The sequence below is a fragment of the Salvelinus sp. IW2-2015 genome, linkage group LG17, assembly GCF_002910315.2.
Source record: "Salvelinus sp. IW2-2015 linkage group LG17, ASM291031v2, whole genome shotgun sequence".
In the NCBI taxonomy this organism is placed as follows: Eukaryota; Metazoa; Chordata; class Actinopteri; order Salmoniformes; family Salmonidae; genus Salvelinus; species Salvelinus sp. IW2-2015.
Genome location: NC_036857.1, coordinates 24,502,919 through 24,530,826, shown reverse-complemented (window position 1 = coordinate 24,530,826; position 27,908 = coordinate 24,502,919). Strand labels below are relative to the sequence as shown.

General features: G+C 42.3%; 2 protein-coding genes across 2 annotated transcripts; one reads left to right on the top strand and one right to left on the bottom strand.

Annotated features, from left to right (window-relative positions):
* Positions 1–9,022: 9,022 nt before the first annotated feature.
* On the bottom strand, positions 9,023–17,289 carry LOC111976405 (dnaJ homolog subfamily C member 16). The gene is made up of 15 exons (XM_024005218.2): positions 17,116–17,289; positions 16,639–16,827; positions 16,442–16,508; positions 15,993–16,317; positions 15,592–15,776; positions 15,397–15,501; positions 14,873–15,031; positions 14,435–14,565; positions 14,126–14,309; positions 13,680–13,862; positions 13,391–13,467; positions 13,213–13,293; positions 13,047–13,136; positions 12,705–12,875; positions 9,023–12,497 (listed from the first exon to the last, which is right to left on the bottom strand). Exons 2-15 carry the CDS (start codon positions 16,815–16,817, stop codon positions 12,041–12,043), a joined length of 2,394 nt encoding a protein of 797 aa, XP_023860986.1. The 5' UTR covers positions 16,818–16,827; positions 17,116–17,289; the 3' UTR covers positions 9,023–12,040.
* A 58-nt stretch (positions 17,290–17,347) lies between these two features.
* LOC111976406 (caspase-9) lies at positions 17,348–27,658 on the top strand. Its single transcript, XM_024005219.2, has 11 exons — positions 17,348–17,435; positions 18,898–19,063; positions 19,254–19,458; positions 19,563–19,688; positions 19,773–19,834; positions 20,104–20,280; positions 20,378–20,467; positions 20,560–20,707; positions 24,538–24,729; positions 24,856–24,965; positions 25,118–27,658. The coding sequence occupies exons 2-11, from the start codon at positions 18,932–18,934 to the stop codon at positions 25,241–25,243; spliced, it is 1,368 nt and encodes a 455-aa protein (XP_023860987.1). The 5' UTR covers positions 17,348–17,435; positions 18,898–18,931; the 3' UTR covers positions 25,244–27,658.
* Positions 27,659–27,908: the final 250 nt, after the last annotated feature.

Genomic DNA, 27,908 nt, shown 5'->3' with positions numbered 1-27,908 from the left:
GGCTACCCCCAGCTGGTTATCACTGACTTTGGCTGCTGCTTGGATCAGAAAGAGTCCAGTCTACAGCTGCCCTTCAACTCTATATGGGTGAACAAATATGGCAACTCCTGCCTGATGGCACCTAAGGTAATCATCCTCAGAGAAATACAATAACACAACCTGCACATTCAAAACAACAAGCCCTTCTATTTGGGATGTGCCCGACAAAAAAAAATCTTGGTCGACCGAGATACATCTGTTCTTTTGACCAATCGATTGGTTGAAATTTTAAAAGGTGCATTTTTCCTTATATTGACACACCTGTCAAACACACATGTGTTTTATTAAAATCAACTATATGTAGGCTATTGAGCTTGTCTTATGCTTTAAGCACACTGTGATCAAATAATTAAGACAAACAAATGACTCAAAAGGGAGCCAGAGGGACCTCCCTAGTGGTGCAGCGGTCTAAGGCACTGCATCGTAGTCTAAGGCACTGCATTGTTCCATCGCGTTCTAGCGACTCCTTGTGGCAGGCTGGGCGCCTAAAAGCTGACTTTGGTTGCCCGTTGTACGGTGTTTCCTCCGACACATTGGTGCGGGTGGCTTCTGTGTTAAGAGGACGGGTGTTAAGAGGCGTGGTTTGGCAGGTCATGTTTCGGAGGACGCATGACTCGACCTTTGCCTCCCGAGCGCATTAGGGAGTTGCACCGATGAGACAAGATCGAAATTGTGGAGAGAAAAGGGGGTAAAATACAAACATTTTATAATATTAATATCGTATAAATCACAATGGCTACGCATGGCATGTCTGCAAGGACCGTGAAACATTGTATCAACTATCAACTTGGTCCGGCCTGAAGCTGGCACTTGCAACATTGTATAAAATATTCTTGGCCCTCCTGTGCCAGTGAGCTCCAGGCAGACACAGCTATAAACTATTTGTGCAAATGATAAGAAGTAATCAGGTAGGCCTATTTTATGACGTTTCCACCGTATCAGAGCATGACATACCCCCTCCCCTTTCACGCGAGGTGTTATCGAAAGAGAAACGTTGAGGAACTGTTGTCATTCTCAATATATGTAAAACCAGACTTTGTTTACCTGCTGCTTGAGGTGAAGACAAAATAACTTCATATTTCTCAATCAGATCCCCAAATGGGCACATTTATAGGCCTACATTTGCGTGAAGGCCAGTTAGCCTAGGCCTAATTCTATGCACAATCAGGTGCACTTCCTTACTCAACATTGACAGGAGCGCTACAAACAAACTCGTAAATGGAATTAAATAAACCAAAAAGGCATTCCTCACAAGCGTAGCCTAGGTTGTAAAGTCTGCAAACACAGTGTCCACTCTGACAATGAGAATGGTAAAATACTGTAATAATAATATATTGAATCCATTAACAGAAACTCTAGTACCCAAACAGACATTGTAGATTAGAACGGTAAATGTACTACTGGTGATACTGGTGTGCCATCCCCGTGGCCTCCGCAATGGATTAGTCCACTGAGACAGGCGTGAATCAGACAGGTGTCCGTGTGCCATCAAAAAACAAAAACATACTGTATATTTGCGACTGCTCGACTAAAAACATTTCAGTCGACCAACAGCCTATCGACCAAACAATCGACCAGGTGACTAAATGGGTTCAGCCATACCTTCTATAAACCCTTTTTATCTATCCATTTTTGAAGCAAACTTCGATTGTTCTACCAGGAGTTGCTGAACATCTTTTCATCTTTGCTCTCTCCAAAGGTGGCCACTGCAGTTCCAAGCCAGGGAGTGGTAATCAATTACAGGAAGGCAGATGCCAGGGCTGTCAGTGCCATTTCCTATGAGATATTTGGCCAGGCCAACCTGTTCTATGGAGCAGGGGGCCTGGCTAGCAGGAGTTTCCAGGAGAAGCAGCTCCCTGCCCTACCTGCCAGTGTGTGTGTGCTGACATGCAGCTCGGGGCGGCAGGTAGCCTAGTGGTTAGAGCATTGGGTCAGTAACCGAAAGGTTGCTAGATCAAATCCCTGAGCTGACAAGGTAAAAATCTGTTGTTCTGCCCCTGAACAAGTCAGTTAACCCACTGTTCCCTGGTAGGCTGTCATTGTAAATAAGAATTTGTTCTTAACTGACTTGCCTAGATAAATTAAGATTTTGTTTTTTAAATAGTGGTCAGGCTGCTCATGCGAAAGAACCCCAATAAGGCAGGAGTCTAACTAGGATTTTCAAACCTTTACTTCATTGAAGGGTGTATTAAAGATGACTTCAGTATTCCGTTCAGTCAATAAGGGTTTGGTGCTTAGTATGCAAAGCCGTTACATTATCAGAGGTATCAGAGATATACCCTGAATCCAAGACTCATATTATGCTCATATTGTTGTTTCTCTGCAGTGCCCCAGTGCCAGAGTGGCTGCCAACATGCTGCATCTCAGCCTCTGGGGAAGGCGGGCCCTGGCCAATCAGGACAGCGCTGGTATGAAGACGTTAGCTGATTGGCTGCTGTGCCAGTCTGCCATGGTGCTCCTGAGAGGCTGCAGGCCCAGTGGGAGCTTGGAAGAGGCAGAGCTACAGTACAGAGGAGCTTCATGTGGAACGTGGACCTGGAAGACCTCCGATTGTGGTGGAAATGGAATAGAAAAGTCACTCTGTGAAGTTGTGGGAACCCACCAATATAAAATCATTGAATTCACCTTAAAAAGGAAAATAATAATAATAATGTCAAAATAGTTTCTCTCCCCATTTCCACCCATGTGTGTAGAGCTTTCAGGAAACAAATACAGTGCGCTCCAAAAGTATTGGGACAGTGACACATTTTTGGTTGTTTTGGCTCTGTACTCCAGCACATTGGTTTTGAAATGATACAATGACTGTAAGGTTAAAGACTGTCAGCTTTAATTTGAGGGTATTTTCATGCATATCATTTTGAAATTACAGCACTTTTTGTACATAGTCCCCCCATTTTAGGGGAGCAAAAGTATTGGGACAAATTCACTTGTGTATTAAAGAAGTAAAAAGTTCAGTATTTGATCCCATATTCATAGCGCGCCATGACTACATCAAGCTTGTAACTCTACAACTTGTTGGATGCATTTGCTGTTTGTTTTGCTGGTTTCAGATTATTTTGTACCCGATAGAAATTAATGGTAAATAATATATTGTGCCATTTTGGAGTCACTTTTATTGTAAATAAGAATAGAATATGTTTCTAAACACTTTCACATTAAATGTGGATGCTACCATGGTTACGGATAATTCTGAATGAACCGTGAATAATGATGAGGGAGAGTTACACACATATCATACCCCCAAGACATGCTAACCTCTCACAATTACAATAACAGGGGATGTTAGCATTTTTGGGGGGGGGGGTATGATATTTATGCATCTGTGACTTTCTCACTTGTGTCTAACAAATTGTGCTTGTTACAATCAATGTTATATAAAAGTAGGACAATGCATGGTCCTTTACAGATTTAGCCATCGTCAGATCAGAGCAGGGTCTGCCATGTTGAGGGCCTACAAAAGTGGCACCTGGGCAGTCCCCTATGAGTCTCTGATGGTGGCTGATATTGGGGACGTCAATGTGTATGAGGCTTACCGTACAATCCTGGCCACGGGCTTTATCCACCTTACTATTGGTGAGGAGGAGCCCCCCTTTCTGCACTATGCAATCTGAGATGTGAGGAAAGTGATTTTGGACATTATAGCAAAGGCCTACTAACTGCAGTTCAGCAGTGTTCAGTTTACCTTTCAGATGTGCCTCAAAACAACACCTGCTTCGTCCTTCTCCTCGTCACACATTTAGGCTAATGTCGAATGAACCTTCCTGACAGTTGCAGGACAAAGGTTACTGTTATAATGTTTTGACACGAAGCACTCAAGATCCATTTGTTGTAACGTTTAACTGTATAGGCTACTTATTTTAAACAGGTGGTGATCACACCATAGCATACCGTATTCTCCAAGCAGTTGCTGAGAAATAAGTATTGTACTAGTAAGTTTGCATTTTTCATATGCCAGAACAACTAGAATACTTTCAGGGCCGGTTTCCCGGACAAAGATTAAGCCTAGTCCTGGACTAAAAAATGCTTTCAATGGAGAATCTCTGATGAGCACAATTTTTTTAATGCAGGACTAGGCTGAATCTATTTCTGTGAAACAGTACATTTGTGTCCTGTGTTTGTCAGACACGGCCCTGTGGGTCTCATCCATGTGGATGCCCAAGATTGGCCCGGGACCCCCTTCAGATGTTGTGAGGAGAAGGGCCTGCTGGACTGCAAGAGGGTTGTCCAGATAGAGCTGTGTGGAACACGCTACTCACCTGAAGCCTACGAGTGGAGCCGAGGACAGGTACACACTTTTGTGTGCAGTGGTCTTTCTCACCTAGGGCGACACAAACATTAACAATAGTTAAAAATACAGGTCCTTCAGAAAGTATTCACACCCCTTGAACTCTTCCACATTTGCCTGACTTTAAAATTGATTCAATTGAGATTTTTTTTTATCATTGCCCTCCACACAATGCCCCATAATCTCATAGTGGAATTCTGTTTTTAGTCATTTTTACAAATTAATAAAGAATTCATAGCTGAGATGTCTTGAGTCAATAAGTATTCAACCCCTTTGTTATGGGAAGCCTAAATAAGTTCAGGAGTGAAAATGTACTTAACAAGTCACATAATAGGTTGCATGAACTCACTCTGTGTGCAATAATAGTGTTTTAAAATGATTTTTGAATAACTACCTCATCTCTATACCACACATACAATTATCTGTAAGGTCCCTCAGTCGAGCAGTGAATTTCAAACACAGATTCAACCACAAAGAAAAGTTAGGTTTTCCAATGCCTCGCAAAGAAGGGCACCTATTGTTAGATTGTCACGGATTCCCCCGGTACTGCTGCTCATTCCGTGCACCAGCTCCGGAGGCCTACGTCACCGGCCTCTAGGTGTCACCGAACTGTTCCATTATGCACACCTGATTCCCATTCCCCCTGATTAGTAAATGTATATATATGTGCCCTCTGTTCACCATTGTTTTGTCAGTTATTGTTCCCATGTCCGTTGGTCTTGTGAGTAGCTGTGCTTTGTGGATTCGGCTTTTGTGCTGAGTGTATTGTGTATTTGTTATTACGGGTCACGTCCCATGTATTTATTAGAGGTTTAAGGTCACTCTTTTGTTTGGGTTACATCCCTGTGTTTTTGCATACGTGTTTGTTTTGGGCTTCGTCCCCGTGTCTTTCATGGCATGTTGTATTTTTGGGTGGAGTATTAAAAACCGCTATTACATATCCCTGCGCCTGTCTCCAATCATTTATACAATGTGACATAGATGTGTAAACATAAAATAAAAAGCACACATTGAATATTGCTTTGAGCATGATGAAGTTATTAATTAAAAACTTTGGATGGAAAATCAATACACCCAGTCACTACAAAGATACAGTTGTCCTTCCTAACTCAGTTGCCGGAGAGGAAGAAACCAGCTCAGGGATTTCACCATGAGGCAAATAGTGACCTTAAAACATATACAGTTTAATGGCTGTGATAGGAGAAAACAGCATTGAAAAACAGAATTGTAGTTACACTACCAACCTAATTAACAGGGTGAAAAGAAAGAGGCCTGTGCAGAACAAAAACATTCCAAAACATAAATCATTTTGGCAACACTCACAGTGTAATTAAAAAACAATGTATATCAGGTTTCAAGTATGATCCAGATGCAGATAGTGGCGAAGAAACAAACGTTTATTTTTAGTACAGGGGCAGTCTCAGGGTCAGGGCAGGCAGGGTCAGTAATCCAGTGAGGTGGGGAAAGGTATAGAACGGCAGGCAGGCTTAGGGCCAGGGCAGGCAGGGGTCAGTAATCCAGTGAGGTGGGGAAAGGTATGGAACGGCAGGCAGGCTCAGGGTCAGGGCAGGCAGAAGGGTCAAAACCGAGAAGGACTAGAAAACAGGAGCAAGAACAGACAAGAGCAGGGGAACAAACGCTGGTAGGTTTCATGAAAGAAAACGAACTGGCAACAGACAAATAGAGAACACAGGTATAAATACACTGGGGATAATGGGGAAGATGGAAACAGGAGACAACGGGCTGTGAGACATGGGTTTCCCTCTTGACACATGGAAGGTGGGATGTATACAGAGGGTACGGGGCAACAGAAGACAAACAGCAAAGGGGCTAATGACCTTGGAGATGGGAAAAGGGACGATAAACCGGGGGGAGAGTTTGCGGGATTCCACCTGGACAGACAGATCCCGGGTGGACAGTCATACCTTCTGCCCGAAACGATACAGGGGAGCCGGGGTCCGGTGACAATCCGCTTGTCGTCGATACCTGGAGGTGGTCTTGAGGAGGGCCGTTCGGGCTCTCCTCCAGGTACGATGACAGCGGCGGACAAACATCTGGGCCGAAGGTATGCCGACCTCTTCTTCTTGTTCAGGGAAGAGCGGGTCTGATACCCCAGGTAACACTCAAAGGGTGATAGGCCCGTGGAAGAACAGGGAAGGGTGTTGCTGGCGTGCTTCCCTATCCCCCAGCTGTGTGCCGTCGCTAGGCACGAGGTGGGAAGGATGGTCTCAGGTTCCAGGGTAGTAGCCGTGGGACTATAGCTGCGTCACAGCGCATCCGGCTTGACATTCTTGTAATTGGGCGGTATGGAAGGGAGAAGTAGAACCGGGTGAACAGTAGGGCTGACCTAGCTTGCCTGGAATTGAGGTGCTTGGCAGAGCAGAGATGTTCCAGGTTCTTGTGGTCGGTCCACACAATGAAAGGATGTTACACCCCCTCCAGCCAGTGTCTTCACTCCTCCAATGCCATCTTCACCACGTGAACTCACGATTCCCCACATTGTAGTTCCTCTCCATGGCGTTGAGGCGGTGGGAGAAGAAGGCACAGGGATGTAACTTGAGGTCCAGGGCAGACCGCTGGGAGAGAGCAGCCCCCACTCCAGCATCCGAAGCATCGGCCTCTACCACGAACTGGCGGGACGGGTCAGAATGAACCAAGATGGGAGCTGTGGTGAAGCGGTGTTTGAGATCCCGAAACGCCCGGTCAGCAGCTGGGGAGCACGTGAACGGAGCCTTGGGAGATGTGAGTGCAGACAGGGGGGAAGACAGGGTGCTGTAGCCCCAGATAAAGCGTCGATAAAAGTTGGAGAATCCCAGGAAACGTTGCAGCTGTACTCTGGATGTAGGCTGGGGAAAATCCACCACGCTCTCACTTTCCCGTGATCCATCTGTACACTCCCTGCAGCGATGATGTAACCCAGAAAGGGGATGATGGAGCAATGGAATTCGCACTTCTCTGCTTTTACAAAAAGCTGGTTTTCCAGGAGGTGTTGGCGAACCTGTCGGACATGGAGCACGTGTTCTTGGATGGAGCGGGAGAAGACGAGGATGTCATCGAGGTAGACGAAGACGAACCGGTTCAACATGTCGAGGAGAACATCATTAACCAGAGCCTGGAACACAGCATTGGTAAGGCCAAATGGCATGACCAGATACTCGTAGTGAACACTGGCTGTGTTGAAGGCAGTTTTCCACTCGTCCCCTTCCCGTATCCGCACCAGGTGGTAGATGTTCCGTAGGTCCGGCTTGGAGAACACAGTGGCGCCCTGAAGCGGCTCGAAGGCCGAGGAGTTGAGAGGTAGCGGATAGCGGTTCTTCACCGTGATGTCGTGGAGACCCCGGTAGTCGATGCACGAGCGAAGGGTTTTGTCCTTCTCCAGAAAGAGAAGCCTTTCTACCGGATAACGGAGAATCAAACACCTTCCAAACCTCCTCCACGAACTCCTCCAGACTGAGGCAGACGGCGGATTGTTGCTCCCACCGCAGTGGTCCAGGCGAGTGCCCTCCCGGACATCAGCGTTATGATGTACGCTATGATCGAGCCGTCCGAGGGGAAAGAAGAAGGCTGCAGCTCGTAAATGAGGGAGCACTGGGAGAGAAAAGCCCAGCAGGTTCCGGAATCTCCAGCGTAGCACTCCAGAATAGGTAAGCGGGGTTCTCGGGACACTGGGGTAGGCTGGGAGATCACCATTGTGGTAGGCTGCCTAACAGACAACCCACGGAATTGCTCCAGCAATGTGTTAAACGCTCAGTCATGGCGTTCGGCCAAGGTCTGGAACCCTTCCATAAGTCCACGAAGCAACTCCTTGTGCCTTCCAATGGTGGCTCCTTGGGAGGAGAGGGCGTTGCGGAGTTGGTCCAAGTCTGCGGGGTCAGTCATGGCCAGTTCGTACTATCAGGTTTCAGGTATAACCCAGATGCAGACAGTGTCGAAGAAACAAGTTTATTTCTAGTACAGGGGCAGGCAAACAAACGCTGGTAGCTTTCAAGAAACAAAATGAACTGGCAACATACAGAGAACACAGGTAAAAATACACTGGGAATAATGGAGAAGATGGGCGACAGCTTGAGGAGGGTGGAGACAATCACAAAGACAGGTGAAACAGATCAGGGTGTAACAATGTACAGTAGTATAAATATTAGAATGAGCTGTCACGGGAATAAGGTATTTAAATAGTGTGAAACAGAAAGTGTCCAGTGGTTTACTTTATAACGAGGTGAATCAGCTTTAATATTGCAAATAGATTGTGGCTTCTATCAATGTAATTGTCTGCATAATATGTAATCCCCCATATATTTTGTATAAATATTATTTTAAATATATTATTTTTTAAATATATTTTCCATTATTATTTTCCCCTTACCCTACCACATCTCCCATAATTGGAGTAAACTAATGGGCAACAACACTTAGGCTTCTAGCTCTGACGCACCTGTGCTGTCTCCATCTGTTGGACAGAAGCAGAGTTAGTCCATGGCTTGGGGGGGCCAAGCTGAATTTCTTCAGCCGCCTGAGGTACAAACAACAATACAATCAAAGGTAAAATAATCACTCGGTGTGACCATATCATGCCAAACAAGGACACTGATAAAGCTGAGAAATACAAATTAATATAATTTGTCTTGGCAACATATGAACGTAAAGCATTTATTACACACAGCAAGAGGATATGCACTGTAGCAGAACCTTTGAGACATGTGAAACATCAGATTAATTTATTTAGTCAACATTGTACTATAGTAATTCTGTAACAAAAACATGTTTAAAATTTAACAAACAACAGTATTGATATGACCACATTATAATAAATCCATGTAAAAACAAATATTTGATTTATTACAGTATGTTAATATATGTACAGATGATGTGGTAGAACATGTACAGCATTTCCAAATCCAACTAAACTATTGTCATGACAACAATATTAGTTTGTTTGTAAATTCATTTGGGTTAAGCACAATCAAGTTTAGTTTTTTATTTCAAAATAGATCAGATAATGTCGCATGAAATGTTGTCCATTCTCCAACACACAGTGCCTTGCAAAAGTATTCATCCCCCTTGGCGTTTTTCCTATTTTGTTGCATTACTACCTGTAATTAAAATGTATTTTAAATTGGATTTCATGTAATGGACATACACAAAATAGTCCAAATTGGTGAAGTAAAAAAAAAAGAAAAAAAGGCTTGTTTCAAAAATATATATTTTTTAAAATAAATAAATGGAAAAGTGGTGTGTGCATATGTATTCACCCCCTTTGCAATGAAGCCCCTAAATAAGATCTGGTGCAACCAATTACCTTCAGAAGTCACATAATTAGTTAAATAAAGTCCACCTGTGTGCAATCTAAGTGGCACATGATCTGTCACATGATCTGTCACCTGTTCTGAAAGGCCCCAGAGTCTGCAACACCACCAAGCAAGCAGCACCGTGAAGACCAATGAGCTCTCCAAACAGGTCAGGGACAAAGTTGTGGAGAAGTACAGATCAGGGTTGGGTTATAAAAAAAAATCAGAAACTTTGAACATCCCACGGAGCACCATTAAATCCATTATTAAAAAATGGAAAGAATATGGCACCACAACAAACCTGCCAAAAGAGGCCCGCCCACCAAACTCACGGACCAGACAAGGAGGGCATTAATCAGAGAGGCAACAAAGAGAACAAAGATAACCCTGAAGGAGCTGCAAAGCTCCACAACGGAGATTGGAGTATCTGTCCATGGGACCACTTTAAGCCGTACACTCCACAGAGCTGGGCTTTACGGAAGAGTAGCCAGAAAAAAGCATTGCTTAAAGAAAAAAATAATCAAACACATTTAGTGTTCGCCAAAAGGCATGTGGGAGACTCCCCAAACATATGGAAGAAGGTACTCTGGTAAGATGAGACAAAAATGTAGCTTTTTGGCCATCAAGGAAAACGCTATGTCTGGCGCAAACCCAACACCTCTCATCACCTTGAGAACACCATCCCCACAGTGAAGCATGGTGGTGGCAGCATCATGCTGTGGGGATGTTTTTCCATCGGCAGGGACTGGGAAACTGGTCAGAATTGAAGGAATGATGGATGGCGCTAAATACAGGGAAATTCTTGAGGGAAACCTGTTTCAGTCTTCCAGAAATTTGAGACTGGGACGGAGGTTCACCTTCCAGCAGGACAATGACCCTAAGTATACTGCTAAAGCAACACCCGAGTGGTTTAAGGGGAAACATTTAAATGCCATGGAATGGCCTAGTCAAAGCCCAGAGCTCAATCCAATTGAGAATTTGTTGTGTGACTTAAAGATTGCTGTACACCAGCGGAACCAATCCAACTTGAAGGAGCTGGAGCAGTTTTGCCTTGAAGAATGGGCAAAAATCCCAGTGGCTAGATGTGCCAAGCTTATAGAGACATACCCCAAAAGACTTGCAGCTGTAATTGCTGCAAAAGGTGCCTCTACAAAGTATTGACTTTGGGGGGGTGAATAGTTATGCATGCTCAAGTTGTTGTTTTTTCTTATTTCTTGTTTGCTTCACAATAAAATATATTTTGCATCTTCAAAGTGGTAGGCATGTAAATCAAATGATACAATGCCCCCAAAAAAATCTATTTTAATTCCAGGTTGTAAGGCAAGAAAATAGGAAAAATGCCAAGGGGGGTGAATATTTTCACAAGCCACTGTATACTAGATCATTGCTACATGAAGCCACTGGCCAAGTTCTGTTGTAAAACTAAAAAAGCTCTGACCAAGGCCAAGAGGACGATACGTAAAGCCTAATAAAGAACAGTGATACTAGCAAGAGCAGTGTGCGGGTTTCTCTTTTCTTTCCCGTAAAAAAATAAAGGGAAATAGACTAATGCAAAAAGCTTGGTCATGTAACAAAAGCCTAAAGTATAACGTTATAGACTTTTTTTAAATAGCCTATTTCTACATGAATAAGAATGAACATGAAATATTAGCAGCCAAGGATAAATGGAAGGCATTGTAGTTACAGTATATATTGCACAAGAATAAAACATATTTTTTAGAGTGAGGTCAAAATGGTGAAGAAAATAGATCTAGTAGAGACATGCATCTCTATTCACAGTACTGACCAATCACCATTGGGACAGTGAAGCTAATATTAAAGCACAATCTGATAGATTAGATATTTGAATAATAATGGATGACGGTTATGAAAAGGCATGAGTCTACTTATGACCACAGTGATTCAGTTAGCTCATCTAGAGGTTGTAACAGCAGCAGATATTAGTTAGCTACTTAGTTCTAATGACAGCATGCAGAGGAAGGGATCCGAAAGGGAAAGCAATCTAGGAATTGTTCAATGGTTGTTGCTTTGAGATCCACTATATTCTGTACCCTCCCTCTTTTACTGAACCTACTTTAAGAAGTACTTCCGTAACAAATAAATATTTCAAGTGCAAAAAAGGCAGCAGAACATGATGGCAGATAAATGTAATACAGTTGTCGCAATGAGCCAAGCCAACCTCACTATTGAAAGTAATTTCTTCAAACCATGTCCTAGTGCAATCACTCAAAACATACAGTAGCCTCCTCCCCCTGAACACAGCCATGAGGATACCTCGGTGTCGTCTTGGCTTTTAAACACAGATAGCTTAGGTACGTGTCCATTTAGGCCTGTATCCTGACTTGGGATGTGTGCATGCAATGCATCTCAGACTTCCAAGCATATCTTTTTGGGGATATTTTTTCACAACGTACAGTAATTGACACGATTTCTATTTGGGGCCTGTGATCTTGTCCAGGCCCGGCCAGCCAGGAATGTAGTACCGGGGCAGAGTTCCCTCCATAAGCCTCTCCATCCACAGCCCCAGGCGGTCCAGTTTGTGGTGGATCTGCAGTGTGGCGGTGGAGCGGGACCTGGGCGTAGACCTGCGTGGTGGGTGGTCGTCCCTGGACCCGGACCTAGACCTCTTCCCTCCCCCAGTAGCGCCCCCGGGCCCTTCCTCCTCAGAGGACCCACCTTCCTCCCCGGTGTAGACAGGCTTGAAGAGGCAGAGGTACTTCTTATGGCCGTTGAGTGCCAGCACATAGCCCGTGTAGTCTATCTTGTGGCGGGCACCATCGTCCTCGTCAGTGTCTATCTGCATGGCATCCTGGGCGAACTCCAGCAGCGTCTCCATCCATGCACTGTGCTTGTCCACATTCAGGAAGGAAAAGTGCAGAGTCAGGCTCCTGTAGTGGCAAGAGGAGAAGACATGATATGTTGGTAACCTTTTAAACATGTATAAGCATTTATAATGTGACTATAAAAACGGCAGTTGTGTTCACCATACCACTCGCCTATAAATATTCATGTTATAAGCATATAAAATACATCATTCAATGTATGTCTATTTCACCTCAAGCACCAGACCATGTGGGATCATATCCTGCCCTCACCCGGTGAAAGAGTAGACTTCTTTGGCGAACTTGCTGAGTAAGACGTTCTTGGTGGCATCAGTGAGCACCAGTACCACGTTCATATGGCCTGGTCTCAGCTTCACCAGGTTACTGGTGTATGTGATGTCTGTCAGCTCCGTCACCTCCACAAAGTTCTTCTTCGGTGGGCGACTATAAAATTTAAATAAAAAGCAGAACCACTGAATCACTCCTTTTCATTTATTGAAAGCGAAAGGAGAAATATAATCCCTAAAATATGTCAGATAGTTCAACCAAAACATCATATTTTAGTCACAGCTTGAATATTTTCAATATAGCTTAAAATAAAAAATGCTGTCTTGCCTTGAGGTGCTGCTGCTACCCGGTGACCCATTTTCTGCCTTAGTTCCTTCTTTTGCCTTTGGTTTGGATTTGCCATCTTCACTAGAGTCACTGAAATCCCACAAAGCAGAACGGTAAGCCTAAACAAGTAGTAGAATAGCAGAATCACACTGTTCCTCCATTTTACCTGAAGGCCTGAACCACCACAGTGCCAAACAAGATGAATAAGGCAGAGAATATCAATGACAGGAGGGGCATCATCTCACGCCTGCAGAAACATATTACAGACATTGATTATGTTCTTTTCTCCTTATGTTGTCCGCTCCCAAATACATACCTACAATTTTGAATAAAAGATAACTTACCAATTATTATGAAGAATATCATCAAGGATTTCAGAAATGTAATCATATGCTGTATAGATCCATCGAATAAGAAACATCTGGAAAATATATATACATTTACTGCCTATAATTATACTGTATTATCCATTATATTAAAAACCATTGCAGATTTGGAATGCCATAAAATAACATTTGATCAAATACCTTATCTCTGGACACAGTACTAATTACTACATCATTACCCTTGCTCTGCCGAGACTTAAGTAGGCCAGCCTTTCTAATGAGGATAATACTGTGGAACTCAATTTACAGAGGCAAACTCATTGTTGAGCTCCGGCAGCATGGCGTCGTAGTTGAGGATGGAGGGGTCTTTCTGCAGCCTCTCCAGCTCATCCAACAGACGTTGTTTATCCTCATCAGTACCATTCCAACCACCCGCCACCTCCTTGTACAGGACCTTCCCTGCTGGGTTACGACGCTCCAAGATGAACACCTGCCGAGCAAGCACACCCAGGCAGACACACACATCCACATGAGCTTATAGTATTGGGGAAAGGTGATTTTACCTTGTGATACATTATAACAGAAAGAGAGGATGAGTGGCTGTAGCTCATTATACAGACACTTCTACCATAAGCTCTCAAAAACCGAATTGCAGTCCATATTAAGATGCATCCAAGGAGATCACATTAACAAAGTTCATATTTAATATGGCACTCTACAGTCTCCACTACATCTATGTTAGCATACACTTACCTGTGGTGGTGGAGGTGTGCTGTCCTTAGTCTTCAGCAGAATATCACACAGTGATTGTTGCAGTCTTTGGTAGACGTAGGCAAACCTCACCACCTCCAGAGTGTTGGTAGAGGCAAATGTGAGGAAGGCCTGGTTTCCTATGGTATAGGACTCCTCATCACCAGTGATCAGTAGAACACAGTACCTAAAAGACAGATGTTTGGGAATATGATGCAAAAGTGAAATCATGTAAACTGGCTGTTCATAAACGATATGTTTAAAAATAGACATAGACTTCAGCCAAAAAGGAAATAAAAAGCATAAGCTTACTTCCTGCGTCGGTGGAACTGCTTCACAGGGCAAAGTTCATCAAACAGTTTCTGGTTCACCAGTCGAGGGACGAGGAGAAACTTGTTGTTTGTTATAAATTCATCGACGATTTGTTTTTTCATCCCTTTAGCCTAGAGGAGAACAACGACACATAGGTATCAATGACATGAAATGCCATGTCTCTAATCAGCTTAATTAACAACAAACACAGCATCTCTAAATATAATCAATGATATGTCAGTAATACAGATAATATGTCAGTAATACAGATAATATGTCAGTAATACAGATAATATGTCAGTAATACAGATAATATGTCAGTAATACCTCAGATACTTCTCAGGTATTCAAATGCGATTTAATTATTCAATCAAACTGTCTGGTGGAAAAGTAAGAGGATCCACAGTAGTCGAGTGTAGTAAACCGTCTAGTATCTACCTGTATAATGTCTGCAGGCTTGTCTGTACTCTCCTTAAAGACCAGCATGGTGGGGGCGTAGGTGTTGATGTTGAACTGCTTCAGTAGGTTCGCAGTCTCTGACAGGCCCTGGTCCACGTATCCAAACTGAACATAATCCTTATAGGCGAAAGCAGTCAGCTAAAAAATATAAGAGCAAAAACTCAACTGTAAGCAAGTATTAGAAAGCTGTTGTCAATGGTCTATGCTCCGGAAGGAAGTAAATAATAGTTAGTCAGAACAGCGCTCTCAGTGGTGGTTAAAACTGATGCCAGACTGACTAATCTAGACCAGGGCAACTCCCGTCCTCAGGGGCCTGATTGGTGTCACCCTTTTGCCCCAGCCCCAGCTAACACACCTGACTCCAATAATCAACTAATCATGATCTTCAGTTAAAAAGGCAATTAGTTTAAATCAGATGTTTGCTAAGGATGGGGGAGAAGTGTGACACCAATCAGGACCCTGAGGACTGGAATTGCCCAGGCCTGATCTAGACAATGGCTTACCTTGTACAAGAGTGGAACTACAGGCACTTGGTCAAACAGAAGCACGTGCGGCTTGTTCTGCTCATGCCAGCTGTTCAGGAATTGAAAGTCGTTTCTGTCTGTAACCTGAAACAGTTTATTTTTTGTAAACATAATTGCTGAAATGCAAACAATGGTGAGTCAGAAAACAAATCTGCCAAAAACATGTAATTTTACCTTCTCAACCAGTCTCTGAGGGAGCAGGTCCTCCACAAACTGCCTCAGGTGCTCCTTCACCACAGCGTAGTGGAAGAAGGTCACTTTCCCGTTGATGACCCCCAGTATGGACGGGGTGCGGTGAGCACCGAGGTGATTGGCCAGACGTCTCTCATAACCAACGTCCACCACACCAATCCCCACACCTAAGACATAACACACCAGTTGAACACAATCAGCCAAACCCCAGACTCCGTATGGTTATTTTACCTACTTTAGTTGAATGCACTGATTGTATGTCGCTCGGGATAAGAGTGTCTGCTAAATGACTAGCATGTAATGTAAATGTAACACACTGTCATGTGGAAGGTGAAGGCGCTGAGTCATTTTCATTTGTGTAATGCATTTCATAATTTTCCTACCCAAGGCTTCCAGCTCCAACACAACCTCTTTCCAGACCGGTTCAATGTGGATACAGCTGAAACACCAGTCGGATGTGATTTTGATCAGGTACGGTCTCTTATAGCTGTCAGGCACCACGTCATTCACATACTGGTTGAAGTGCAGAGCGTACTTGCTGTCGGCAAACTCCCGGTTGCCCTTATTGTTGAATGGGAAGTGGAAGAAGGACTCGTCGAAGTAGAAGTGGTCGTGGCGGTGACCATAGTGACCATGACCATACGGCTGGGTGTCATCAGTCTGGCCATACCGGTCATAGTTGGTTCTCTTCTCCTCATTGGATAATATCTTAGAGTTTGGGTAGAAAGCAGATGCATATGGTTACCAGAGGGTGGAGCCTTCCCTTCTGAATAATGCATTTACAGTAAACTGCTGAGGTTTTAATGTTGGCAAATATTGGATACTCTCTTACCTCATAAGATTTGGTAATCTTGATGAACATATCTTCAGCGCCTTCATTTTTGTTTTTGTCCGGATGCCTTACAGAAATAAAGGACCATGCATCACTGGCCATGTATTTTTGTAAACAGGGTAAATCATCTTAATGCTAAATATATCCACTGAGTCCTGACACCCAGAAGAGAAGGGGTCAGTTAAAGATGTTCTTACCATTCCCTAACTAGGCGCTTGTACACTTTCTTGATTTCAGCTTGACTTGCACTTTTGGTCACTCCAAGAATCTTGTATGGGTCTACTTCATTGGCTGTCTCCATTGAGCCACCCAGAAGATGCAGACAGACAACCACTATACCAGGAAATGTCAAAAACATCCTTGTTCTTCTTGCCATGTGTTTTTGTCTGGAAAGCACCAACAAAGACAGTCAGATAGAACATATCTGCCTGATGGGATGTCTAGCTAAGGTTAAGCATGAGTCTGTATCGGTAAAAGGAAAATTTGAATGCCAAAGGGAAAATATACACAGACAAAAATAACCATCTAAACACAGCTTTTAGCAGGCAATGGCATTATAATTGCCACATGTGAAGATTTAAAACAGAACACATGCATTACATTGCTATGCAATCAATTTATAATAGAGAGCTCGCTAGCTATCCAGGCTAGCTTGTGGAAAAACATACACGCACCTCAAGAATCTGGATGGATCAACTGTTCTTCTGTCACATTCATCTAAAATGTATCTGTCACTGCTTTTCTGCGAATGAAAAGCATGGAAAATGTGTGATTTGAAGCATCATCCGAGCTCTCTAACGTTATCTCTCCTCCGTAAATGATAACCTACTGGGACTGCATCCAGTGTGAAGGAGGGATCAGATACACCGGAAAGCATTGTGGGAATTGGAGTCTATTACAATCCATCAATCACGAAGATGTGTGATGTAAACAAGGAAGTCGGTAGTGAAATAGAAAGGGAGATTTCAGTCTGTGAGGAGATGACACGGAGCAGGTAAATATATATGTATCACCACTGTTTGTCATTATATTCAGTGTGTTATTTGTATTCTAATTTACAACTGTATACTACATGTATACAGTTAAATATGTATACATATACTGTATTTTGAAACTCAGCTCAAGACGTCCGTGTAACATTACTTTAGCCCTGGTCAATGTCGTTTCATTATGTAGCTAGCTAGCCTGTTTGCGAATGGTACAGAACGTTTAAATGGACTTTTCTAACGAGTTTAATTGAGAAACAACTGCTAAAATTTTGCTCAAAGTATGTGTTGGACCCATTAATGTGTCTATAATCATAACATTTGAATTAATTATATTTCTATGTCCATAATACCATATTTAGATGGTTATGGAAAGGCAGGTATAATACCAGTCCAATAATGGACTAAAGGACCTAACGTTATTCCTTAGTCCAAGGACCTTACATGTTCAGTTTAGAGGCGATTTGGCTCTGACAACCAAAACAGCCAAATACTCCATCTAAACATGAATCGATTCTCAATTGCGGTACTTGTTCTAGAAACATAAAACCCTCTACTTTCAAATCGCATCAAAATATAACATTTCACAAATGCAAGATATAAACTTACTAGCACACTCACACTGTATAAACTGGTTTTAACACAGTATTTTTCAGTGACAACATTGTAGTGAACGTCTTCCATTTACACATAGGTGTTTGGAGACTCGATAGCTATTTGCACAGGTATGCCTCTGTCTCTGTCTTCCGTCTGTTTTCCATGAACAAGCGCTGTAACATGGACATTTGGCCATGTGGGAACCCTAACCCTAGAAAGCTTTTTTTTCTTCTTCTTTCATTTTTAGTTATTCCATTTTTTAAATTTAAAGATGCTTTTCTTATGTTTCCAAAACCATCCTGCAAGCAATGCATTTTAACATTCAGAACGAGCGTTGGGGCTTTTAACAAAACGACTTTGGCTAGAAGATACTATCGTCAATAGGCGATAAAGGTAGTTAGCGACTATGAATGTCTTAGGCAGGTACATTTTCACATTTTTTTGCGAAGCAGCCAGTTCGAATCCTGGGTCTGCCGGGGAATAAATAAGTGAGAAGTGAGTTTGCACCCGCATTATAGACATCCTAGATCCCATCTCCTGCCATTGTGCCCTTAAGCAAGGCCGTTAAATCCCACAACTGATCCACGGGCCCCACAGTATGGCTACCCTCTGCTCTAACCTCTCTAACTTATGTTTGTGTGTCTTTCGGAACGGTTGGGATTACGCGGAAGTCGAATTTCCTTTTAACCTTGTGTACAATTGGACAATAAAGTGATCTTTGTCTTCTCTGCCTGTTTGCTGTTTGTATTGCTCATTAATATTTCGTAGTACTGGGATTGTCTTTGTAACTACCATGTAAATACATTTTTAGGAACACTTATGGCAGTGGCACTGGTTTGGTCATTTCTCTTCTCTGCCACATAATCATTGCAGAGTTCCTGTTTCATGCCTCATATAAGCCTACAGAATGGAGGAGAGACACAAAAGGATTCTCCAACGCAATAGGGTCAATCTCGTGAGAGACCTGAACCCATCAGATATGTATGATGGACTTCTGTCAAAAGGAATCTTTACTCAAGACATGATCGACGAGATAAAGGTAAGGTGTGACGCTATTCTTCTTGACAATTATTCTCTGTCTTGCAAGAATCCTGAATCATGATAGACATCATTATGATTAGGCTATCCTCATTCCCATGCTTTTGCACACAGCGAAGTCTGGAATTCTAACCAAGTATCATATGCTGCTTTCAGTTCTCACAAGCCCATGCCTTGTTCCTCAATTTCAGAGATCAGGAACCAGACGAGACCAAGCCAGACAGTTGGTTCGAGACCTGGAGACTCGAGGGAGTCGGGCCTTCCCAGCTTTAATAGAGTGCCTTCGTGAGAAAGGGCAGCATAGCCTGCCAGATCTCCTGTTGGCGGGGGAACCACAGAGCCAGCCTCTACCTCTGCCTGTCCATGTCCGGACAGTTGTTAGGCCTTTGCCAGTTTGTAAGTATGCCTATGTGGTTAAATATAATCTGTGATTCATTGCAATGTCGGTCCATACTACTGAAATGTTCATATTTGCTTTGGATTTTGCTCTATTTTGACAGACTCTCATATGGACACTGTGGTAACCCCTGTCTATCCAAGTCAACCAGTTAGGCCTTTGCCTATTACCCCTGTCTATCCAAGTCAACCAGTTAGGCCTTTGCCTACGCCTACCACTCCCAGTTTATGTATGTGATCATAAAAAATTTCTGTAAGTACTTTGACATATGTCTCTGAATATTCAAGTATAAAAGTGGTGATGTTTATTACAGCCCCTGAAAGGGAGTTTGGAAAACCCAGGGCAACAGGAAGAGTTAGACGTGACAGTATTCAGGTAAGTTATCTTGCCTTTTGGCTCTATGTACTATAGGCCAAATGTAGCATCCGTTCCCCATTGTGGTTATCAACAGTACTCTCCAGCGGAGTTGTTGTGTCTCACTTCTGTTGAATTTAACTTCACATATTATGCTATATAAATCCACATACTGTATCTTGCCTCGTCAAGATTATAACAAGTCTAAATTTGAGTCTAACCAGTTCCCTAATTTTATAGTTTGGATATACTGTGGAATCAATGCATGCTTTTCTTTCATGTTCTCTCAGAGTTATAAGATGGATGCCAGCCCCTGTGGACACTGCCTGATCATAAACAATGTCGATTTTGAGCCTCAGTCAGAGCTGAATAACCGCACAGGGTCCAACATAGACTGCGACAAACTGGAGAGAAGATTTCAATCCCTTAACTTTATTGTCCTTGTCAAGAGAAACCTGAAACAGAATGTGAGGATTTCCTCAGCTACTCTCCTTTATATCTATTCATGATTAACTTAGATACTGGCCTAATGATCTAATGCTTACAGTAATAACTATATTTCAGCAAATAAGGCAGGAGCTATCAGCTTTGTCCAAGAAGGATCATTCACAATATGATTGTTGTGTGGTGATCATGTTATCACATGGGACGGAGGTAAGAGACTCATATCCTTTTACAAATGCATAGAAAGTAGAAAGGTTTCTTTCAGGAGATGAATAATGTTATTTCATTGCATATTTTTTTAGGTAAGTCACAATCGCTTCCCTGGTGCAGTGCATGGAGTGGATGGGCCCAATGTCCCAGTTCAGCTCATCACAAACTACCTCAATGGTCAGAACTGCCCATCCCTACAGGGCAAGCCCAAGCTCTTCTTCATCCAGGCCTGTGGGGGAGGTAAGACAATTTCGCTGTAGGCGTTTCTTATGCTTAGTGATCACTTAGTACTGCTTATGCAGCACTGTAACAATAGTGTTATAAATGTGTTGTAATACTAGTCTGTACACTGGGTTACATCTCCAACAGTGGAGGAAATCTCTCTCTGCCAGTCACCACCCCGGATTCACGTTCGAGAAACCTAGAACTGCTGGTGTCCAGGCTAGGATACTAATATGTACAGTACCAGTCAAAAGTTTGGACATGCCTGCTCATTCAAGGGTTTTTCTTTATTTGTACTATTTTCTACATTGTAAAGACATCAAAACTATGAAATAACACATATGGAATCATTCCAGCAGCATACCACCCTGCATACCACTGCTGGCTTGCTTCTGAAGCTAAGCAGGGTTGGTCCTGGTCAGTCCCTGGATGGGAGACCAGGTGCTGCTGGAAGTGGTGTTGGAGGGCCAGTAGGAGGCACTCTTTCCTCTGGTCTAAACAAAGATCCCAATGCCCCAGGGCAGTGATTGGGGACACTGCTCTGTGTAGGGTGCCGTCTTTCGGATGGGACGTTAAACGGGTGTCCTGACTCTCTGAGGTACATTAAAGATCCCATGGCACTTATTGTAGAGTAGGGGTGTTAACCCCGGTGTCCTGGCTAAATTCCCAATCTGGCCCTCAACCATCACGGTCACCTAATAATCCCCAGTTTACAATTGGCTCATTCATCCCCCTCCTCTCCCCTGTAACTATTCCCAGGTCGTTGCTGCAAATGAGAACGTGTTCTCAGTCAACTTACCTGGTAAAATAACGGTAAAATTAAAATAAATAAATAAATGTAGTAACCAAAAAGTCTTAAACAATCTAAATATATTTTATATTTGAGATTCTTCAAAGTAGCCACCCTTTGCCTTGATGAGAGCTTTGCACACTGTTGACATTTTGACATTCTCTCAACCACTTTTGACATTCTCTCAACCATTTCACCTGAAATTCTTTTCCAACAGTCTTTAAGGAGTTCCCACATATGCTGAGTACTTGTTGGCTTCTTTTCCTTCATCTGCGGTGCAACATCCAAACCATCTCAGATGGGTTGAGGTCGGGTGATTGTGGAGGCCAGGTCATCTGACGCAGCACTCCATCACTCTCCTTCTTGGTCAAATAGTCCTTACACTGACAGTGTCACCAGCAAATCACCCCACACCACCTCCTCCATGCTTAAAGGTGCAAACCACACATGCAGAGATCATCCGTTCACCTACTCTGCGTCTCACAAAGACCTTATAAACTTATCCTCATGAGGTGTTCCTCACCGCAGAGAAAACTCTGGGTCTTCCTTTCCTGTGGCGGTCCTCATGAGAGCCAGTCTCATCATAGTGCTTGATGGTTTTGGGATGCACTTGAAGAAACATTGAAAGTTCTTGAAATTTTCCTGGATTGACTGACCTTCATGCCATTTCTCTTTGCTTATTTGAGCTGTTCTTGCCATAATATGGACTTGGTCTTTTACCAAATAGGGCTATTTCTGTTGGCTCAAACTGATTGGCTCAAAGGCATTAAGAAGGAAAGAAATTCACAAAATTAACTTTAAACACAACACCTGTTAACCTCTAACGAGCCTACCCCGGGTCCGGGAGCACCCCCCATCCCCCACACACTGATTAGCATAGCTAGCATAGCTTCACAAGTAGATAGTAGCATCTAAATATCATTAAATCACAAGTCCAAGACACCAGATGAAAGATACAGATCTTGTGAATAAGCCACCATTTCAGATTTTTAAAATGTTTTACAGGGAAGACAAAATATGTAAATCTATTAGCTAAAACGTTAGCAAAATACACCACTAAATTCTAATCCATCAGTTTCTTACTCCTTCAGGTGCTATCACCAATTCGGCTCAACTAAGATATTTGATATCCACTAACCAGAAAAAACCTCTTCAGATGACAGTCTGATAACATATTCATGGTATAGGATAGTTTTTGTTAGAAAAAAGTGCAATATTTCAGGTAGAAATCACAGTTACAATTGCACCGACATCGCAAATCGACTAGAATTACTAGATAAGAGCTAACGTGTATGACCAATTTACTCATCATAAAACATTTCATAAAAATAGACAAAAGCATAAGCAATGGAAAGACCAGTTCTTGTGATTTCAGACATATTTCAGATTTTCTAAGCGTTTTTCAGCGAAAACACAATAAATCGATAAGTTAGCATACCACATGTGCAACGTTACAGAGCATCGATTACAGCAAAGAGCGACTGCCAGATGCTCATCAAGCGCTAAGCAACACGTAACAAAATATCATAGATTAATTTATTTTCACTAACACTTCCAAATTCTTCCAGATGACACTCCTGTAACACTTTTACAATATACATATACAGTTTGTTCGAAAAGGTGCATATTTAGCCATACAAAACCGTGGTTACACAATAAAAATACTAGGAAATCAAGCCTCAATATGTCGACGTCATCTATCAGAGTGATCTAGTTTAATTGAAAGCTAATCATATACTTGACTAAAAATACAGGGTTGACAGCAATCGAAAGACAATTAGTTCTTAATGCAACCGCTGATTTACATTTTTTAAAATTATCCTTACTTTTCAATACAGGGTTGGCCAAGTGAAGCTATACCAAACAAATGGCGAAATAATATGCGTTTAAAAATATTTCGACAGAAACACGATTTATCATATTAAATATTGCTTACTTTGAGCTGTTCTTCCATCAGATTCTTGGGCAATGTATCCTTTCTAATGTTATAAACGTCTTTTGGTCGATAGATGTCCTCTGTCCTTCGAAATGTCCACCACCAACGACCGACACCCCAAAACGTGTCCAAAGTTTCAGAGGCACAACAAATAAATTCCTCAAAATCGCACTAAACGGATAAATTGCTAATAAACGGTTCAAATTAACTACATTATGATTTGTTTTTAACAACTATAACGACTGAAAACATGACGGAGAAATATTGCTGGTTAGACAACGATGTTGGAACGAGGCAAGTCCGATGGCCTTCACGGCTTCAGGCAGCACGACGAGAAAGGGCGGTCTCTATTAAACATTTTGGTCTTTAATATAATGGCTGTGAATGTCCCATCGATTCATTTGAAAACGTGATGACGTACAGACACCCAGAGGAAGACGTAGGCAGTGTCGGTTTCTTCATAGCATTCACTGTCGCCTTAAAAACAGACCTCCAGATCAGAAGAGTCCTAATAAAGTTTCATGAAATTTGAACCCTGTCATGAAAGTGCTGTAGAAATTGTTCTGTACACTCAAGAGACAAAATTCCAACTCTTATAGAAACTAGAAGGTGTTTTCTATCCAATAATAACAATTAATATGAACATATCTCGCTACGATCAAGAATTTTAGCACGAGGCAGTTTAATTTGGAGACACAAATATGCTAATGCGGAACAGCACCCCCTATAGTTCCAAGAAGTTAATTGAAATGCATTCCAGGTGACTACCTCATGGAGCTGGTTGAGAGATTGCCAAGAGTGTAAAGCTGTCATCAAGGGAAAGGGTGGCTATTTGAAGGACCTCAAATGTAAAATATATTTTGATTTGTTTAACACTTTTTTTGTTGTTGGTTACTACATGATTCCATATAAATATTTCATAGTTTTGATGTCTTCACTATTATTGTACAATGTAGAAAATAGTAAAAATTAAAGAAACTCTGGAAGGAGTAGCTCTGTCAACTTTTGACTGGTACAGTAGATGGGATGTTACTATGTCTATTACGTTCATGATCTATATCTCTAATAAAGATAATACATTTAAATAGCTTGTATAATGTTCTATGCATTGTGGTCTGGCAGGTGAGAGAGACACAGGCTTTGAGGTGACTCCTGACGAGGATAGGCCTTGTATTGGAGGAACAGATGACCAGACGGACGCCATGCCCATGTCCTCCAGCAGTGACTCTCTGAGCACTCCGTCTGATGAGCCAGACGCTAGGGCCACACTGCCCACACCTAGTGACATACTGGTGTCCTACTCCACCTTCCCAGGTGTGTGTGGGGGTGGGGGGGGGTGTTGCTCTCAAATACAATACTTATTTGTGGTGATCAATCGCAAGAAAGTGTCATTAGTATGCCTGTCGCCCTGATGGCTGTTTGTCTGTGTGACTTGAACAGGTTACGTCTCCTGGAGAGATACACAAGCTGGCTCCTGGTATGTAGAAACACTGGATAACGTCTTAGAAGACAATGCTGCCGCTAATGACCTGGTCACCATGTTAATGATGGTGAGTTTGTTGTTTTTAATATTGTTAAAAAAAAATAGCAATACAGTTCATTTTTTGTTTAAAAAAAATTGTATTATAAAGCTGTATTTTTATTTTGAACGGCAGTAAGGATATTCTCTTATGAAGCTATCAATGTTTTTGTTTGTGGTCAGGTAAACAATGAAGTTTCACAAAACTCAGCCAAAGGCCTCTACAAACAGATGCCTGGTTCCTTTAACTTTCTACGCAAACTTCTCTACTTTCAAGTCCTGCCCTGCCAGAGACCAATCCAGGCATGACGACACTCTCAGGAAATATTTGTCTCTTCATGTGCCATTAAAAAAAATATCCTCTATCAATGTTTATTTGGATATGTGAACAAAAGGACCAAGATTGGAATTGTATGTTTGTTCTTTCTTTTCTTGTTTTTACACTCAATGTTTGCTCTTACAAGATTGCAACATCTTTGTGACAATCAAAAACATTGTAATCAGTAAACCAATGGTTTTCCTTGAAGCGCTCTGCAAAATATGAATCGGTACTGCACCCTCTATAACCACTGTGATTATTATTTGACCCTGCTGGTCATCTATGAACATTTGAACAACGATTTGGCCTTAATGGCCATGTACTCTTATAATCTCCACCCGGCACAGCTAAAAGAGGACTGGCCTACCCCGCAGAGGCTGGTTCCTCTCTAGGTTTCTTCCTATGTTCCTACCTTTCTAGGAAGTTTTTCCTAACCACCGTGCTTCTGCATTTCTTGCTGTTTCGGGTTTTAGGCTGGGTTTCTGTATAACCACTTTCTGCTGATGTAAAAAGGGCTTTATTTGATAAAGCCCTTTTTTTATTATAAACATTTGATTTGATTTGACGACCTTTACTTTTAGTCAGAACATCTATTGTTTATAATATGTTGTTTTCATCTTGAGGGATTTAGTTTTAGGTGAATGGGTGTTCAGTGAATGGGTAATAATGTACTATAGCTGAATGTTGTGATGTCCAAATGTAATTGTGTAATGCTCTGTTCTGGTTGTCTTTCTACAGTTTTTTTTATTTGAAGGTTACCTTTGCATTCATTCAATTTAATGAGATACTGTAGAGTTGACTGACTCACTATGTCTGTAGCCTTAGTCAATTGTCATTTTTAGCTCAGTTGTCCATTGCCCAAAACTAATGATGCAAACGCTAGAATCTATCATTGGAGTATCTTGGCTGGAAGCCATGCACATTTGGCTGCACTAGAGGAGAGAGCTTCTTGGGGAAAGAATTCACACCTAGATATAAATATAGTACTGCTTATGTCTCTATTACATTTGAATACTTCACACAGTAGAAGTTGAAGGATATAATGGTAAGTGTCCAATAGATGGAGTCTGTGAGTCAGATGTTGAGGATTTGGTCTATGTACATACCCATACACAGACCAAATCCTCAACATCTGACTCTGACGCCAAACAGTGTTTCCCGAACTGTGGTCCACAATACATAAAAATCTATCTGTAATGGTGGATGATTTTCATTTATATTCCAAATCACACCATTGTGGATTCAGAGTCCTGCAACACAAATAATCCTTTGTGATTCTTGAATCCAAGAGAATAATAATATATTTATTTTATATAGTGCTTTTCAATACAAACAATCTCATAGTCTCTTTAAAAAACAAACACAAAAACAGATGGCAGATTATTGGGTGTTTGGCTTCCACAGTTTAAGATGATAAGACATCGAGGCAGTATGGAGAAGCGGTTGCTTGATGTGGGGGAGCATAGATAGTAGGCCTACAGACAGGAGAAATGTAAGTCAGGACACAAGAGCTCTTCATAACGTCTACGATGTTCAGCTCATCTCTAGGTAGGCTGGATCGTCAAGTCCCCAAAGTGTATCACCCACTTGGGTGACGCTTCGGCGACTGTAAAAGTGCCAGAAAAGACCACCACACCTTGGTAGTATCCAGGAACAGTCCTTTCAAGTGTTATTAGTCGTATGTACAGGATACGCATGGTATACACTGTACAATAAAATGCTTACTTACAGGTTCCTTCTTGACAATGCAACAACAACAAGAAATAATAAAAGATAAGATCACAAACGTAAAGTCAAAGGCAGTAGAATATAATAAACACTTTAGCATAAGTATAATACAGGAAGGCACAATGTGTGGTCCAATATGTACACGTGCATTGGGGTGCTTAAATTGTGCATTATTAGCTATAGTAAATACACGTCTGGTAGCAGCAAGCCTGTGTGAGTGAGTGCATGTGTGCTAAGGTATGGAGAATCAGAGCAGGTGGTCAGTCCAGTTCAAGTGTTCAGCAGTCTGATGGCTAGTAGGTAGAAACTGTCTCTGAGCCTATTGGTATCAGTCCTCATGCTCCGATACCGTCTGCCCGACGGTAAGGGAGTGAACAGCTCGTGGCTGGGGTTTGTGGGGTCCTTGATGATGCTGTCCTCGGGCACCGTTTCGAGTAGATGTCCAGGATGGGTGGGAGCACGGGCTGTCTTCACCACCCGCTGGAGAGGCTTGTGGACGCTGAGGAACTTAAGGCAAAGGGTGGCTACTTTGAAGAATCTCAAATATAAAATATATTTGATTTGTTTATCACTTTTTTTTGGTTACTACATGATTCCATATGTGTTATTTCATAGTTTTGATGTCTTCACTATTATTGTACAATGTAGAAATATTAAAGATAAGAAAAACCCTTGAATTAGTAGGTGTGTCCAAACTTTTGACTGATACTGTAGGCATTACTCTTGTCCATATGTCATGCCATGTGAATAGCGATGGAAATGGCATGTTCTGTGGATCTGTTGGAGCGGTAGGAAAATTGGAGTGGGTCCAGTGTGCCTCGCATGCACTACGGACGAGCCTGTAGTCTCTCATCCTGCACACCGCTTTCATCATCCTAGGAACTGGGGCAGGTGAAAAGCCAAGGAAGAGCAGAGGAGCCTGCTCTA